At 44.7% G+C, this 18515-nt stretch overlaps 1 protein-coding gene across 2 annotated transcripts in view; it reads left to right on the top strand.

Moving 5' to 3' along the window:
* The window catches only part of LOC105241272 (zinc finger protein 160-like), a 39881-nt gene that overhangs the window by 10930 nt on the left and 10436 nt on the right, over positions 1–18515 (top strand). For both annotated transcript variants that reach the window (XM_034639070.1, XM_034639069.1), the window contains exons 3-4: positions 11517–11610; positions 15903–16029. In XM_034639070.1, the coding sequence (XP_034494961.1) occupies positions 11596–11610; positions 15903–16029 (142 nt within the window). In that variant the 5' untranslated portion in view covers positions 11517–11595. The remainder of the gene's footprint in view (positions 1–11516; positions 11611–15902; positions 16030–18515) is intronic.

The raw sequence follows: 18515 nt of genomic DNA, 5'->3' as shown, positions 1-18515 counted from the left end.
TTCTGTTTGTCCTGGAAGCTCTTTACCTCTCCTTCTATTTTGAATGACAGCCTTGCTGGATAAAGTATTCTTGGCTGCATATTTTTCTCATTTAGCACCCTGAATATATCATGCCAGTCCTTTCTGGCCTGCTGGGTCTCTGCAGATAGGTCTGCTGCCAGTTTAATGTTTCTGCCTTTTTTTTTAAAGATTTTATTTATTTATTTGACAGAGAGAAAGACAGCCAGTGAGAGAGGGAACACAGGCAGGGGGAGTGGGAGAGGAAGAAGCAGGCTCCCAGCGGAGAAGCCTGATGTGGGGCTCGATCCCAGATTGCTGGAATCACGCCCTGAGCCGAAGGCAGACGCTCAACGACTGAGCCACCCAGGCGCTCCTAATGTTTCTACCTGTGTACGTTATGGACCTCTTGTCCTGAGCTGCTTTCAGGATTTTCTATTTGTCTCTGAAATTTGTAAGCTTCACTATTATGTCAAGGCGTAGACCTATTTTTATTGATTTTGAGGGGGGGCTTGTCTCTGTCTCCTGGACTTGAATGCCTGTTTTCTTCCCTAGTTTAAGGAAGTTCTCAGCTATAATTTGCTCAAACATACCTTCTGCCTCCCCCTTTCCTCTTCTTCTGGGATCTCAATTATTCTAATATTGTTTCTACTTTATGGTAGCAATTATCTCTTGGATTCTCCCCTTGTGATCCAGCAGTTGTTTATCTCTCTTTTTCTAAGCTTCTTTATTCTCCATCATTTTGTCTTCTTTATCACTAATTCTCTTTTCTGCCTCATTTATTTTAGCAGTTAGAGCCTCCATTTTTTATTGCATCTTATTAATAGCCTTTTTTATTTCGACTTGATTAGATTTTTAGTTCTTTTATTTCTCCAGAGGGGGATTCTGTAGTGTCTTCTATGCTTTTTTCAAGCTCAAGTAGTATCTTTATAATTGTTATTCTGAACTCCAGTTCCAACATCTTACTTATATCCATCCTGCTTAGGTCCCTGGCAGTCAGTACTGCCTCGTGTTCTTTCTGAGGTGAGTTTTTCTGTCTTGTCGTTCTGTCCAGAAGAATAGATGAATTAGAGCATAAAATACTAAAATAGCAACAACGACCCCAGAGAAATATACATTAAACAAGTCAGAAGAGACCTGAAACTGGGGGAAAGAAAAAAAGACTATAATCAGGTGAATAGAACAGAGCAATACACTAGATCCTGTGTGTATTTTGGTCTGTTTGTTAGAAAACTAGATCTCAAAATTGTAACCAAAGAAAAACTTACATATATTCAAAAATAAAATTAAATACAATGAATGGATAGGATATAACTGAAAAGATGAAAATGATAAAAGACTTAAAGACTATAGTCAGACAGGTGAACAGAACAGACCAATACGCTAGATTCTGGGTGTATTTTGACGTTTGTTAGAAGAAACTTTACATCCCAAAATTGTAAAGAAAGAAAAACATATATACACACACAAAAATAAAATTAAATACAATGAAAGGATAGACTGTAAAAATGAAAATTAAAAAAGACTTAAAAATAGAGATGATAGGGGTGCCTGGGTGGCGCAGTCGTTAAGCGTCTGCCTTCGGCTCAGGGCGTGATCCCGGTGTTCTGGGATCGAGTCCTACATAAAGCTCCTCTGCTGGGAGCCTGCTTCTTCCTCTCCCACTCCCCCTGCTTGTGTTCCCTCTCTCGCTGGCTGTCTCTCTGTCACATAAATAAATAAAATCTTTTTTTTTTCTGGTATTAAATTCGACAGAGATAGAGACAGCCAGCGAGAGAGGGAACACAAGCAGGGGGAGTGGGAGAGGAAGAAGCAGGCTCATAGCGGAAGAGCCTGATGTGGGGCTCGATCCCATAACGCCGGGATCACGCCCTGAGCCGAAGGCAGACGCTTAACTGCTGTGCCACCCAGGTGCCCCAATAAATAAAATCTTAAAAAAAATAGAGTTGATAAAATAAGCAATTGGTCAAAAAGAAAAATTAAAATTTAAAGACTAAAGAATCATGAGAAAAAAGCATGAATTCTATATACTACTTTCCTCCAGCACTGGAGTTTTGCATTTCTGTGTGATCAGTAAACTTGATATTAGCCGGCTGTTCTTGCTTATCATCCAAGGGAACTGATGCACTGATTCTTGGGTGTCTTTGCCCAGGCAGAATTGTACCTCCCTTGCCAGGGGCCTGGGCTAAATGTAAGCAGCTCTGGACTGTTCTCTGTGGGTATTATTCCCTGAAGGCTTTCAGTGCGGCTTTAGGGGATGAGAATGAAAATGGTGGCCTCCCAGTCTCTTGCCCCATGCCCCGCAGTCCTGAGTGCACCCTCAGGGAATAGCAATCACTCTTGTCTCTTTGGTCTCCATCTGCACTCTGTGCTCACCCAGCCTGGGACCAGGCGTTTCTATCTCAGGCACACGACCCCACTTCCAGTCTCCAAACCCTGCAGATTCCTGGAGCACACACCCACGCCACTCCTCCTGGTAGAGGGAGGGGGGTCTTGCCACGGTTCTGCCATTTGCTAGGCCCCTGCTCAGAGAGTGGTCACCCTACCGTGCTGCAGTTCACGGTTGTGTGACAGTACCAGCTGAAAGCCCACTCCTGGACTCACTGGTTGTAGCCGACTTTCCTGCTCTGATGCCTGGGAACTCTGCTGTACTCAGGCATCCCTGTTCTTTCTGTGACCCCAGGGATCCTGAGAACACACTGTCTCACCTAGGATTCTGCTCTGCTTCGCCACCCAAGCGCCTTTCAGGCAGGGACATTCCCCATGGGAGCAGACTTCTAAAAGTTCCGGTTTTGTACGCTGCTGTTGTATCGCTTTCCTAGGAGGCTCCCTCCCCCCATGGCTTGTCTTTCGATATATCCCCTCAGATTCACTTCTCTGTACCTCCTATCTTGCAAAAAGTGGTTGCTTTTCTATTTGTAGAATTGCAGCAGTTTTTTTCTTAGATCTCCAGTTGAGTTCACTGATGTTCAGAATGACTTGCCTAGCTATCTAGCTGAATTCCAGGGACCAGACAAAACTAATGTCCCCAAAGCAAAGGAATGTTCTACCAAATGACCATGAAATAAAGCAGGCCAAGACATTAAGAGATTGGGATTTATATGGGAGGATAGTAATAGGTTACTGATTATGTGGTAGAAATAGTACAGGAGACATGCTGTCTACATTCTTTGGATGCTAATAGCTGGTTTATTTCAAGGATTAATGAAAATTAGCCTTATTTTTGACAGTCGAAGAGAGAACAGTTATCAGGAGAGTTAATCAAAAGAACCAGTATAGTTTATGCATGTATATGATTCACATTTAACTGCCAGTATAATTTTTGCTACCTTTTCCGCCCACTTTTATTGAAGTATAGTTGTCAGATAAAATTGTATGATATTTAAAGTGCACATTGTGATGATTTGATATACATATACATTGTAAAAGGATTTTCCCCATGTAGTTGTCACAGCTATCACTTCACATATTTTATCTTTTGTGTGTGTGTGAGAACATTTAAGTTCTCTCATAGATTTCAGTTGTACAATAGAATGTAGTTGCCATGTCCTACATTAGCTCCTTAGTCCTTATTGGTCTTAGAACTGAAAGCTTGTACCCTTTTACCAACCTCTCCATGTTTCCCCAAACCCCCAGCCCTGGGAACCAATTTTCTAGTGTTTCTATGAGTTTGATTTGATTGATTTTTTAAAAAAAAAGTTTATCTTTTTAGTAATCTCTACACCCAATCTGGGGCTTGAACTCATGACCCCCGAGATCAAGAGATGTGTGTCCATGGGTCTCCTGGGTGGCACAGCGGTTAAGCGTCTGTCTTCGGCTCAGGGCGTGATCCAGGCGTTATGGGATCAAACCCCGCATCAGGCTCCTCTGCTATGAGCCTGCTTCTTCCTTTCCCACTCCCCCTGCTTGTGCTCCCTCTCTCACTGGTTGTCTCTATCTCTGTTGAATAAATAAATAAAATCTTAAAAAAAAAAAAAGAGGTGTGTCCTACAGATTGAGCCAGCTAGGCTCCCCTGGTTGATCTCTTTATAAATCAGTGCGTTTGAAGAAGTCACTTCTTCCATACTTTACAGACCAGTTTTGGCAAGTAAGATCCCTCTTCAGCTAGGGCCTCAAACTAATGGGATTGCCTCTGGGATCATGTGACAGTGGGCCTGAAGCCAGGTCACATGGCTCCTGCCTCATCCCCTCTAATGGATAGGGGAAGGGGCATAGTCAGTGCATCCTTTAAAAATGACATGATACATCTTCTTTTATTCATGTGTGCTATGCCAGGAGATTCTGCTCAATTTTACAGGAAAATATTTTAAATCTGCTAATTTCCCTATCTAAATATTATATTTTGATTGGCTGCCGGTTCTCTGTGGATGAAATCTTCCACATGTAGGGAGGACAGAAAACATACTTGTAGTAGATGTTAACTAACAGATATTGCCAGAAAAATTATTCAGGGTAGAAATAAATTTATTGGATAGTTAGTTGATAATCTAATTTTACTTTCCTTAGGGTTCATATTAATGAGCATATACCTCCCTACTGAATGCCCTGAGAAATACTGCAAAATTGATTATTAAGTGAAAATAAGTCCCAATGTCTTTCAAAGACTACATATTTTGCAGGCTTTGTAAACATTCAGAAGGAAAAGCTAAAATATATTACAATTTGTAAACAAACACCAATAATTACTTTCAGAATGGATGTATAGTGATTTTGAAATTATATTTAGATGCTGATTTAAGTATATTTTGATGTAAACAAGTTAATCTCTGGTATTTGAAGGTAATTCATCTCAAGTGTGTAATAGAATAATTATAACAAACATTAGAAATTTATCAGGCAATTTATAATAATTTTTTAGAAGTTACTGTTGTTGGGGTGACTGGGAGGCTCAGTCCATTATGAATCTGACTCTTGATTTCCGCTCAGGTCATGATCTGGGGTCCTGAGATCTAGACCCACCTCGGGCTCTGCGCTGGGCGTGAGCCTGCTTGAGATTCTCTCCCTCTGCCCCAACCCCCTCTCGCACTTTCTCTCTCTCAAAAAAACAAACAAGCAAACAAAAAAAAACCAGAATACCCAAAACACAAAACTTTTTTTTCCCCAAGTTACTGTTGTTTTTAAAGAAGTGGTTGGTAACCCAAATTGTCATGTGCCTTTGCCATCCACGCCTCATAGCCCAGGTCTTGTCCCTATGAAAGAAAGTCTTCAGAACTGAGCTCAGTGTGGAGCTTCGCCTCCTGGGTGAATGGGGAATCGAAAAAGAAACGCTATTTTGTTGGGTGTCGGTATAGCATTGCCCTTTCTCCCCAGGGAGAGCTTTGTATTTCACATTCTAATTTGTAATCCCTACACAGACAGCTCCAGTTGCGTAATTAAATTCTTTTTTTTTTTAAAGATTTTATTTATTTATTCGACAGAGAGAGAGACAGCCAGTGAGAGAGGGAACACAAGCAGGGGAAGTGGGAGAGGAAGAAGCAGGCTCATAGCGGAGGAGCCTGATGTGGGGCTCGATCCCATAACGGCGGGATCACGCCCTGAGCTGAAGGTAGACGCTTAACCGCTGTGTCACCCAGGCGCCCCTGCGTAATTAAATTCTTAAATTTGTTATAACTAGAAAATGTTCCTGGATCCACCACGTCCCCACAGACCACCGAGATCCCAGTTCCCTGACCCCCGAAATGCTTCAGCTTCACGAGATTTTACCGTAAAATTGTTAGAGATAGTGAAATAAGCAGGAAGCGAAGACAGGAAAGAATCATTTTTACGTCCTGAGGAGACACACCTTGGCAGCGGGCGGAGGGACACCTGCACTCTAGAGAAACGAGCGCAAGCCTTCCCGCTCCGCACCCCGGCCACGCCCCCCCAGGCTCCGCCCCCTCCTCGCCCCGTGCTCTCGAGGTACCTGCCCAAGCCTCGCCTCTCCGAGCGACCGCCCGGGTCCGCTTCCTCCTGCCCGCTGCTGGAGTCGCGTCTCCGCGCCCCGCCCCTTCATAGTTGCGTCCCGCCCAGGCCCCGCCCCCAGGCTTATTGCGTAGGCCCCGCCTCCCTCTGCGCCCCGCCCCCATGCTACCCCGCATTTTAACTGCGCGTGCAGATTCCTGTAGACCCGGAAGCGGATAGCGCGGAGCGAAGGTCCCGCTGAGGAGCGTGAGTTTCCGTCTTTCTCGTTTCAACCTGTTCTTCGCAGTCCCCCGTCCTCCGTAGGGGTGTGGGGGCCGCCACGGGCCTTAAAATCCCCGCACCTGCCCTTGCACCCCAAATAAATGCAGACGTCGCGGTGGGAGGCCGGGCGCGCGTCCCTTTCGGTTTAAAATCGCAGCCAGGCTGGTCCCTGCCCGCGGCACTTCCGTGTGGGCTCCACGCAGACGCCGGCTTCCCGTCCGTGTCCTGCTTGGGGGCGTCTTCGGACCCCGCCGCCCGCCCCGCGCCGTGTAGAGCCCCCTTCCGCGAAGTGGATTTATGACCTTGGCGCCCCACCGCCTCCTTTCTCGGCCCAGGTGGCAGCCCCCGCAGCCCCTTCAGGAGAGAGGGAGGCCGCGCGTCCTCGGATTCTGGAGAGCTCATCCCGCTTCACCCCTCTGAGCAGCTCCTCAGGCCGGACTCCCTGGTCTCCTCTTCCCCGGACCTCGCAGTGCCGTGGGTGACCTGGGCCTCCCTAGTGACACTCCGTGTTCTGTCCCCAGTTCCTCCCGCCTGGATAGTGCGCTCTTGTGGAAGGCAGGCGTCTTACTCCATCCCACGCCTACTGAATGTGTGGTCGAGGGAGATTGGGAGAATGAGACTACGGCTGAAGGACAACGTAGAGGATGGGTGAGGGACTTGCAAAGAGACAGTAAGAGAATAAGCTGAGAAAGCAGGTGGAAAAAATACAGCGTGATCAGACTTTCAAAGAAACTTATCTTTTGCTGGGGCGTCTGAAAGAAGGTCCTGGTGCCTTAAGGGGGAGGATGATAAGGACAAACTGCTTCTGGTCCATCAGACTCCATTTCAGAATTCACTTACACCCGGTTCTGTTCACTCAGCTCAGACCTTGTCAGAACAGTCTCCCACTCTGGGCCTCAGTGAGCCTACTTGTAACATGCAGGTGGGACACTAGACCAGAACCTGAGTCTGAGCAATGCTGATTTCTGAAATGATTGGTCACATTGGGTCTGTGTGTGGCAGTTCTTTGTGGATGGAGTGCCCAGTTGTCATTAGAATTTTAAATGGGTCCCAGGCCTCCAAAACTGAAGCACAAAAACACTAGGATGGAGGCAGAGACACAGGCTCTGAGTCCTAGCCCATCAGCAGATGTCTTTCCCTGCAGCAGGGGTCAGTCTGTAGGCGGATGATACCACTCCCTGGCATTGAACCCTTGGCTGGCCTCCCGTTGTCATCAGGACAAACAGTAGACCCTCACCGGGGCTACACAGTGCTGTGTCATCAGGGCCCCTGGCAGGGTCTCCAGCCTCATCCTGGGAACTTACACAATTCACACGCTCACTCTGCGCCAGTCATGTTCACCTCGTCTCTGTTCCCAGACACCAACCATTTCCGTCACAGGACCTGGTCCCTACTCTTACCTTCTGTCTCTTAATCGTCTCGGCTCTGGCCCTTTCTCCTCCTTCAGGTGTAGGCTCAGAGATGTGTCTCCAGCCTCTCCTGCCCGCCCGTCATCTGAAGTGCCCTTCCCCAGTCAGTCTGCCATATTATGCGGGTTGAATTGTCTCCATGTCAATCACCCAGATGAGAGAAGCTCTTCTCCATTGACTATTTGGAGCCTTTCCTGTTTTCCGTGTACTGGGGGGCGCCCAGGCTGGCTGCTGCACCTTCCATTGGGCTTGTGTTTCCGAGGCTTGCTGAGTAGTCCTCAGAAGACCAAGGAGCTAGGGCAAGTCATGAGGATGGTACCCATATTTCTTCTGGAAGTTTCAACACTAATTGATCTACCTCCCGTGGCTGCTTATTTTAGTCAAAGTAAGAGCAAAAGGATGTGCTGAATCCTAGAAAGCCCTGCAGAGCTGGGTCCCCAGATGTGTCACCCATGGTGTCACTGCCCTGTGGCAGCCCCCAGGTCTTCGGCGCTGGGCGCATCACCAGGGAGCAAGTGCATCTCGGGCAGGGGCTTTGCCTTCCAGCAGTTGATCTGCTCAGGGTCAAGAATCCTCATCTCCCTTCAGGAAGGGTGGGGACAAGGTCAGGAGCCTGAGTGGGCATAAAATAGACACCCTGAAGAACTAGAGGGTCTTGTGATCTGCCGTGAGTGGGGCGAGGAGGAGAGATCTAGGCGCTTCTGTCTCTGACGTCCTCACTGAACTCCATCCAGCCCATCCTCGACTGTTTTTAAACTGGACTCCATGTTGTCCCCGGTTGCTCACAAGTGTTCCCAGCAGGGCCAACTTTTCGGTCTCCATAGTGAAAGCCCAGCGCCCTTCAGTTGGCCCTTGTGTCCGTCACTGCTGTGGTGCCTGTGCCCAGCGGTCCCTGTGCCTTAGCCCGGTTTGCTCGTGCGTGCCTGTGAGAGAGGTAGGAAAATGAGGGGAAATGGAAGTGAGCCTTGAGGGGTCTGCAGGAGCGACATGGAAGCAAGTGTGGGCGTCTAGATGGCCCAGTGAACGGCGTGTGCACGTGTCCCAAGCGTGGTTGTGGGGCCGAGGGAGGTGTGGAGCTGTTGGAAAGGGGTGTCTCAGTGCTGGCAGGAGCACCTGGAAGTGGGTTTATGGGTAGTCGTGGGGCTGCATGGGTCTGTTCGGAGTGCCACTGTCCTAGCTCGGGTTCCCTGGGACGCAGATGCGGAGACTGAGATTTGCCTGCTGGGGTTTAATTGGGAAACTCCTGTTGACACCGAGGAGGCACGGAGGGGGTGGGCTTAGGCAGCCACGGTGCCCCGGCTGTGGGTGGGACCGGGGCCTGAGCTGCGTCCGCAGGGAGAGCTGGCTGCGGCAGGATGGTGCCTCGGGCCTGAGGGGTGGATCGGGGGTGCCCCCGGCATCCGCTCCCCACGGTGACCTCTGGGGCTCTTATCCTTCCTGCACCTCATATGCCTTACTCTTTGGAAGTTACTTGGTCAGCAGGCAGGGGTGGTGGTATCTTAGACACAGAGACACACATACCGCAGACCCTTTTTATTCACTCTTCTTCCATCTGTAGAGCAAAACATACTCCATTAACTGTTTCCCCCTTATTAAGTGTCCTTTTTTATGCTCATTTCAGAGCACGGTACACTAAACACTCTGTCTTCAAACCTTGCTTTCAGTCGCTGCTCGGACCCCATCCAGTCAAGCTTTCATAGCCACTGTGCTACTGAGACTCTCCAGGGACCTCCCTTTTGTCCAGTGATTGGTTTCCTGTTCTCATCTTCCTGCTCCTGTCACCAGCATGTGGCACAGTTGATTGTTCCCTCTTCCTTGAAAGACTGATTTTCTTTCCCTTCTCTGCTGAGCTTGTGCCCTGAGCTCTGCACCCTGTGTCTGTGTGTCTCTACATCTCTGCTAGGATGTCTGACGCGCGTCTGCACCTTAATTTGTCCAAAAATGGTCTTGACCTTTTCTAAAGGTCCTGTACTTATTGGTTAAGGGCCATCTTGTACTTCCTGGGACTTAGATACACGTCTCGGCATGAACATAAAATATGTAAGAAATTACATTATTTGCAAGTATTAGTAAGATAAGAGAGAATTAAATGTTTACTTAAAATGACAGGAAGAATACACAGTTTCTAAAATTCTTTAGAGATGTGGGAGGCAAATGTTGGAAGACCACGCCCTTCCCGATCTGCTTCCGCAGGTGCCTCTCTGACCTCCTCTCTTGCTGGCCCCCTCCTCACCCTGCCGCAGCCTTGCTGGCCTCTTCCGCTTTCCTGGGCCCAGGCTTGCTCCTGCCTCAGGGCCCTCCCAGGGCCTGTCCCTCTGCCTGGAACTGTCTGGCCCCTCAGATGCAGGTGGCAGACACCCTCCCGCAAGTCCTCAATCTGATACCACTTCTCAGGGGAGCCTCTTGGCCTGCTCCCCCCCATCTCTGTCTCCGCCTGTCCTGCAAGTTCCCTTCTACCCCTTCCCCTTCCAGGTCTGGATCCTGGTGACAACAGCCTCCAAGGGGAGAGCAGGTGGGAGGTGGCATATCTGTTAGGATGGCTATCAAGAAAAGATACGAGACAACAAGTGTTGGTGAGCAAGTGGAGAACTGGGAACCCTTGTGCGCTGTTGGCAGGAACGTAAACGGGATTAGCCATTTTGGAAAACAGTATGGAGTTTCCTCCAAAAATTTAAAATAGAACTACCGTCTGATTCATCAATCACAGTTCTGGATCTGTATCCAAAGGAAATGAAATCAGTATCTTGAAGCGATATCTGCACTCCTATGTGCATTACGGCGTGTATTATTCACAACAGCCAAGGTATCGGCGTGTATTATTCACAACAGCCAAGGTATGGAAACAAGCTAAATGCTGACCGAGGAGTGGATAAAGAAAATTTGAAACATATGTATACAATGAAATATTATTTGTCCATAAAAATGAAGGCGATCCTATTTACGACAACCTGGAGGCAACTGGAGAGCATCATGCTAAGTGAAATAAGCCGCATAGAGACAGACAGATACTGTGTGATCTTGCTGACACGTGGAACCTAAACACGCCAACTCCTGGAACCGTAGAGTAGATTGGTGGTTACCAGGGGCTGGCAGGTGGGGAAAGTCGGGGAGATGTTGCTCAGAGGTCCAACCTTCCATTTGTAGAATGAGTAAGTTTGGGTATCTGAGGTAAAGAACAGTGACTATATTTAATCATCCCGTATTATATATTTGACATGTGCCTAGAGAGTAAATCTTAAGTGTTCTCACCGTGCACATGCACACAATGGTAATTGTGAGGTGATGGATGTGAGTTGCTTGTGATAATTATTTCAAATGATCAAATTGTACACCTAAATATATGTAATTTTTGTCAGTTACACTTCAGTCAAGCTGGAAAAGAAAAACCAGTGGGAGGTGTGTTGATCTTGCCTCTTCTGGGTGGTGCTCAATCCCAGCTTCACATGAGATTGTTCCGGCATTTTGCAGATACATCTTTGGTGCCCCCCTCATAGATTCCCCTTTAGATAGTTGTGGGAGTGGGGAGCAGCCTTGATAATATTCGAAGTGCCCCCGGTGTTCCTGATCTGTATTCGGCATTAAGCACCAAGGCTCTGGGTCCTTTGTGTCTGAGGCCTGAGATCTGGGCTGAGGGGGAGTAGGTTTCTGCTCTGCAGGGGGTTTGATCAGGGCAGGTCTGTGATTTGAAGGGGAGGGTCAGTGCCCCCGAGGTCCCCACTGCTGCGGTGTTGGGCTTCACCAGGAAGGGAGTATGATCTGAAGAAAGGGGTGGCAAAGCTCGCTTGCTGGTGTTTGCGTAGGCGTGTACTGTCCGTGAGCCCCTCCTGTGGCAGTGGGCAGCTGAGGGCCATCTCTCCCGCGTGGGAGCATTGCCCTGTGTGTGTGCTTGTGGCATAGGGTGGGATATGATCATTCTAAGCATTAAACCGCACATTTTCAACTTTGAAGGTTGACTTCTCCGAAAGACTCATGTTGCCTGAGAAACAGATTCAGAAAAGGAGGAAGAGAAGAGAAAGAGGAGTCCAGAATGGCTTTTTCTCAGGTAAACTCATATTTTTGGTTGACGTTCTGTTTCTCCTTCCTATTGGACTTGTTCATCTCTAAAGTACCCTTGACACATGCTCGTTTACACTCACTCAGGCCTTCCCTCAGTCCCATCTCCACTTAGATTTCTTCTCATCGTGACCCAGTGGCGTGGAGCCGTGAGGAGACTCCATTGGGCTCATCATGACGGGCTTCACATGGGCGTAGATTGGAGGCAGGTGTGGGCCCTGTGGCGTCAGTGCAGTTGGGCAGCGGGGATTGTTTAGGGCCACGTCTGGATGCACGGTCGGCTCTTCGTACGCCAGGGTAGAAGAAACTGCACATGGAAGTCATGTATTAATGTCCACAAATACCTGGTAACTTCTAGAAAAAGAGACCAATTCAGAGAAATCTGTTCTGCCTGTTGTTATACTACATTTGAAGCAGAACAAGTGAGTCCCTGCCTTCAAAATTTTAATGATTAGAGGGGCCTGGCTGGCTCAGTCGGAAGAGCATGTGACTCTTTATCTCGGGCTTGTAAATTCAAGTCCACGCTGGGTGTAGAGATGACTTAAATTAAAACAACAACAACAAAAAAACAAACCAAAACTCAAAATTTTAATGATTGGGAATGGAATGGAAAGTGTTTTATTCATCATCAATTTTAAAATATGAAATCAACCTTTTCGAATTTGGGTAGGTTTTATTTCTTTTTCTTGGTAATTTCTGTTCCTGGGATTTCCGGTACTCTGTTGAAGAGTAATGCTGAGAGTGTGAAGCCTTACCTTCCTTTTTATCTTAGGGAAAAAGCTTTCCATCTCTCACCATTGAGTATGTTAGTGATGTGCTTTTCATATATGGCTTTGATTATGTTGGGGTAGTTTACTCTTTCTGGTTTGTTGAGTGTTTTTATCCTGAAAAGTTGTTGAATTTTATCAAAGACTTTTTCTGCATTAATTGAGTTGATCGAGGCTTTTTTTTTTCCTTTATTCTATTAGTGTATTGCATTGATTGATTTTTGCATGTCGAGTCATCCTTACCTTGGAGGAATAAATTCCACTTGGTTATGATGGATACCTGTTTTAATGTACTACTGAATTTGATTTGATAGTATTTTGTTAAGGATTTTCGATTCAGTATTCATCAGGGATATTAGTCTGTAGTTTTCTTTTGCTCTTGTGTCTTTATCTGGGGTTGGCATCAGAATCATGCAGACTTCATAGAATGAGTTTGCAAGTGTTCCATCTTCAATTCTTTGGGTGATTTTTAGCAGGAGATGGGTTAATTCTTCTGTAAATGTTTGGTAGAATTCTTTAGTGAAGCAATCTGGTCCTAGGCTCTTTGTTGGAGATTTTTGATTCCTGCCTGCATGTCCTCTACCTAATTCTGTTCCCGTTTGTTACTTCTTCATGATTAGGTCTTGGTAGGTTGTATGTCTCCATGAATTTACCCTTGTCTTCTGGGTTATGCATTGTTGGCATGGAATTGTTCATAGTACCCTCTTCGAGTCCTTTCTAAACATTAGAAAGGACTGGACTGTGTCACTAGTTGTAATGTCCCGTCTTCCATTTCTTTCTTTTTTTTTTTAAGATTTATGTATTTATTAGAGAGAAAGAGAGCATGGAGAGGAGGGGTACAAGAAGGGACAGAGAGATTGCTTAAGCAGACTCCATGCTGAGTGTGGAACCCCACGTGGGGCTTGATCTCATAACCCTGAGATCAGGACCTGAGCCGAAACCAAGAGTCAAACACTTAACTGACTGTACCACCCAGACGCCTCTGTGTGTGTGTTTGTTTTTAACTTGGTCTAGCTAAGGGTTTGTCAATTTGTTAATCTTTTCAAAACCTAACTCTTGATTTGTTGATTTTTATATTTTTTATCCTCTTTGCTGTAATCTTTCTTCCTTCTGCTAAATTGCGTTTGGTTGTTCTTCTTTTTCTGCTTCCTTGAGGTGTAAGATTAGATTTCTGATTTGAGATCTTTCCTCTTATTTGATGTAAATATTCACCATGTGGACGCTCCTCTCAGTGCTGCTTTCACCATATCCCTACATTGGGGTATGTGGTATTTTCATCTGACGCTTTAAAAATTCCTTGTGGTTTCTTTCTCGACTCATTGCTTAAGAATGAATTGTTTTAATTTCCACATTTGGTGGATTTTTCTGTTTCCTTTTTGCTGTTTGTATTTGTTTCAGTTCACTGTGGTTAGAGAAGATGCTTTTTATGGTTTCAGTCTTCCTAAATTTGTTAATATTTGTTTTGTGGCATGACATGTGATCTGTCATGGAGAATGTTTCATGTGTGCTTTAGAAGAGCACGTTTTGCTGTTGTTGGGTGGAGTGTTCTCTCTGGTAGGTGCATTTGGTGATAGTGCTTTTCAGGTCCTCTGTTTCCTTCTAGATCTTCTGAAACTGGGTATTGAAATATGTTACTGTTTCCTTATATACCTGGGGGCTCTAATGTTATATGCCTATGTGTTCATAATTATTCCATCTTTCTGGTGAATTGACCCTCTTATCATTATAATGTCCTTTGTCTCTTGTGACAGTTTTTGTCTCATAGTCTCTTTTGTCTGATAAAATGTAGGGACCCCTGCTCTCTTTATTTATTTATTTTTTTAAAGATTTGTTTTTAATTTATTTATTCGACTGAGATAGAGACAGCCAGTGAGAGAGGGAGCACAAGCAGGGGGAGTGGGAGAGGGAGAAGCAGGCTCATAGCGGAGGAGCCTGATGTGGGGCTCGATCCCATAATGCCCTGAGCCAAAGGCAGACGTTTAACCGCTGTGCCACCCAGGCGCCCCCCCTGCTCTCTTTAGGATCCCACTTGCCTGGAATATCTTTGTCCGTCTTTCATTTTTAGCCTATTTCTGTCCTTAGGTCTGTGAATTTCAACAGTTCCAGCTCTTTGCCTCTCTCTCTGTGTTTTTTCCTCCTTCAGCCTCTCCCTCCGGTCCCTGCTCAGGCATGCTGTAGGGTGGTGAATGGCAGGAGCCCTGGCCAGCCTCTTTCCTCCACCATAATTTCAGAGGAAATGCATATAGTGTTTTTCACTTGAGTCATGACATTTGGTGAAATGTTCTTGCTTAGTAATAATTTTTCCCCCAGTTTCCTTTTTGTCATTTTTTTCAAGTATCTATTACTGCAATTTTTTAAAAAATTTTAATCTGTTCAGTTAGTGTATAACACTGGTAACTCTTCTAATGTTGAACCATTGCTTTATTAGTGGAATAAACAAACTGTTTGGCTTTTGTTAATGCTTACATACCTACATTTAAATGGTTAAAATTGTGTTTATATTTTTGAATTCAGGTATTTTATAGAGACTGGAGTTAAAGTATTCTATATTTTTTTCATGTTTGTATCATCTCTTTACCAGCCTACTATACAGTCATATTGACAAACTGAATTAAGTACAATTTATAGATTGTCATTTTCCCAAACATGCTGAAATACATGTGAATAAAAAAAATCATTCAAAATTATGTTGAGAAAGAACTCTTCTCATTTCAGTTAATTCATATTGCTTACGCGTGTGTGCACAAGTACATGGATGTGAAAGTCTGGTTTTTGTAAAAGACGTCATTTTGTAAATTTCATATTTTTTGGCAGTAGAAATTATATCTTAAATATATTCCATGGCCTTCAGTTCTTTCTATACTATCAGGCTAATGATTTAAATAGTAGAATAGTAGTAAGAATAGTAACATTTAGGGCTGCCTCAGTGACTCAGTTGAGTGTCTGCCTTTGGCTTAGTTCATGATCCCAGGGTCCTGGGATCGAACCCTGCATCGGACTCTCTGCTCAGTGGGGAGCCTGCTTCTGCCTTTCCCTCTGCCTGCTTCTCCCCCTGCTTGCGCTCGCTCTCTCTGTCAAATAAATAAATAAAGTCTTAAAACAAACAGACTTCCAAGTTATTGCCGTTGTCATCCTCATCACAGTTTTTAGATCCACTATGAATTTGTCATCTGAAGATAGCACTCGTGTTCTCGAGCTCGTCTAGATATCACTCAGCATGTAGGACATAATATCTAATACTTTGTAGAGACAATGCAATATTGACTTTTTATGTGTCTGCTTCATGTCATGCATTGTCCACATAAATGAGAGAGCCACACTTATTTGGAGGGCATCATAATCTCTTATGGGAATGCATAAGAAATTAAAATTAGAGACACATAAGTTGCTCACAATACCTTAACATGGATCTGTTGAACACTCACTTTACCAAATTGTTACATACACTTCTCTCTTCTCATTTTGTGTGAAGAACTTTCCCATGGCCTTTTGGTGAAGTGTATTTTCATTTCAGGGACGGTTGACCTTCAGGGATGTGGCCATAGAATTCTCTCAGGAGGAGTGGGAGTGCCTGGACCCTGCCCAGAGGGCCTTGTACAGGGACGTGATGGTGGAGAACTACCGGAACCTGGTCTCCCTGGGTGAGGAAAACGTTCCTCCAGAAGTGGGGGCCTACCCTTGGGTATCTTTGCATTTTCCCTTGTCTGTCTTCTGGGGGCCCCTGTCCTGCTTGACTGAGATTGAAGCCCTGTTGACTCAGAAATGAAAAGCCTCATAACGTGGCATCTGGACTTCTACTCTCTTCTTTCTTCAGGGGTTATTCTAGAGTTTAAGAATGCATAAAACCATATGGCAAACTTAAAATACCCAGTTTCCTGTTTTCTTCTCCTGTGCTTTTGATTCAGTAGTTTTAGAAAACAGCTATAAATCTGCATGTTATACTGTTGCCTGTGCTCTTAGGAAGCAAGCAGTGGAGGAATTTGTGATACATTTGTTCTAGATCCATCTGTGATATCCTCTCTCCTCAGCTGAACAAAGAGCTAGGATTGTGGAAAGCCATAACACATCACATTCATGTTCTTCTTATAAGCAGGAATTTCTGTTTCTGATCTGAATATTATGTCCTTTTTGGAGCAAGGGAAAGAGTCCTAGACTGTGGAGAGCAAAGAGCAAATAGCATAAAACCAAACGGGTGGGAATGTGTGACAGGCGGAAACATAGGGAAGAGTTCAGAAGGGCAGAGAGGAAGCCGCACCATTAATGGTGTTTGAGAAACCCTGCAATGGGAGAGTTCTACGGGAAAACAAAGGCTGCTTTCTTGTGAGCTCTCGGACGAAATTTTTCTCCTGGCTCATATGTCACTCAGTCTTCAGACAAGTCACTTTGGTGGTGCAGCTGGTTAAGCATCTGACTCTTGCCTTCAGCTCAGGTCATGATCTCACACTTGTGAGATTGAGCCCCACACCAGGCTCCGTGCTCAGCAGGGAGTCTGCTTGTGATTCTCCTCCCATTGCCCCCCCCCTCAGCTCTCTCGCACATGCGTTCTCTCTCAAAATAAATAATAAAATCTTTTAAAAAATACAAATTAGTCCTGTTGATGGTATGGAATATTGCATATTTTATGGTACACTCATAAGTTACTTTTGTTTAATAAGAGATATCCCTTTGCATTATATTCTGTATGTTTTCATTTTGCAGTTCTCAAAATTTTGTCTCTGATCTTAGTTAAGTAAATTTTCAAAGAATACACCTCTGAGCTATATACATTTGGGGCCAGTGAACTGAATAACTAGAAAGCACTGCATAGGTAGGGAATTGCTCTATTGTTTGGCTATGTTTGTTATGAGATATCCCTTTGCATTATATTCTGTATGTTTTCATTTTGCAGTTCTCAAAATTTTGTCTCTGATCTTAGTTAAGTAAATTTTCAAAGAATACACTCTGAGCTATATACATTTGGGGCCAGTGAACTGAATAACTAGAAAGCACTGCATAGGTAGGGAATTGCTCTATTGTTTGGCTATGTTTGTTATGAGATATCCCTTTGCATTATATTCTGTATGTTTTCATTTTGCAGTTCTCAAAATTTTGTCTCTGATCTTAGTTAAGTAAATTTTCAAAGAATACACTCTGAGCTATATACATTTGGGGCCAGTGAACTGAATAACTAGAAAGCACTGCATAGGTAGGGAATTGCTCTATTGTTTGGCTATGTTTGTTATGAGATATCCCTTTGCATTATATTCTGTATGTTTTCATTTTGCAGTTCTCAAAATTTTGTCTCTGATCTTAGTTAAGTAAATTTTCAAAGAATACACTCTGAGCTATATACATTTGGGGCCAGTGAACTGAATAACTAGAAAGCACTGCATAGGTAGGGAATTGCTCTATTGTTTGGCTGTTACATAACTGTAGGCAGGAAATCATAATTGTGACTTCTGACTTCTTTCTCCAATTCCTTTATAATGTATTTTTCTGACCTGATATTTTAGAAGTCAGTGACCTCAACGTATTTCCCAGTTTTCATATTGTGTGCTCTTCTAGAATAGAAATCTTTCTTCTATTTTTGTTTTATCTTATTTATTTATTTTAGAGGGAGAGAACATGTGAGTGGGGGGAGGGCCAGAGGGAGAGATTTGAAAACAGACTCTGCAGTGAGCATGGAGCCTGGCACAGGGCTCGATCCCATGACCTGAGATCATGACCTGAGCCAAAACCAAGAGTCAGACACTTAACCAACTGAGCTACCCAGGTGCCTTGCTTTCTTTTACTCTTGAGGGGAAATGTTTAGAGCTCCACAGAGTACAATTTTCTATTATTAGTTACTTATTATTTATTATTATTTATTGCTGGTTTTATCAAGGGTTACTAGAATAGTTTATTAATTTTTATTGTAATTTACAGATAGTTTATGCAATATAACTGACATGTACCACTTGTTAATGTTGTAAAATGCCTATATTTCGTGAGTACAGAGAATTTTATAACAGGTATTTATAAAATTTCATTTTGTAAACATTGTTTTAATAAAGTTTTTGTTTTCTGGGGTGCCTCGGTGGCTCAGTCAGTTAAGTGTCTGCCTTCAGGTCAGGTCATGATCTCAGGGTCCTAGGATCGAGCCCGTCAT

This window comes from Ailuropoda melanoleuca, chromosome 12 (assembly GCF_002007445.2).
Source record: "Ailuropoda melanoleuca isolate Jingjing chromosome 12, ASM200744v2, whole genome shotgun sequence".
Lineage (NCBI taxonomy): Eukaryota > Metazoa > Chordata > Mammalia > Carnivora > Ursidae > Ailuropoda > Ailuropoda melanoleuca.
This window is presented reverse-complemented; position numbering and strand designations above follow the sequence as displayed.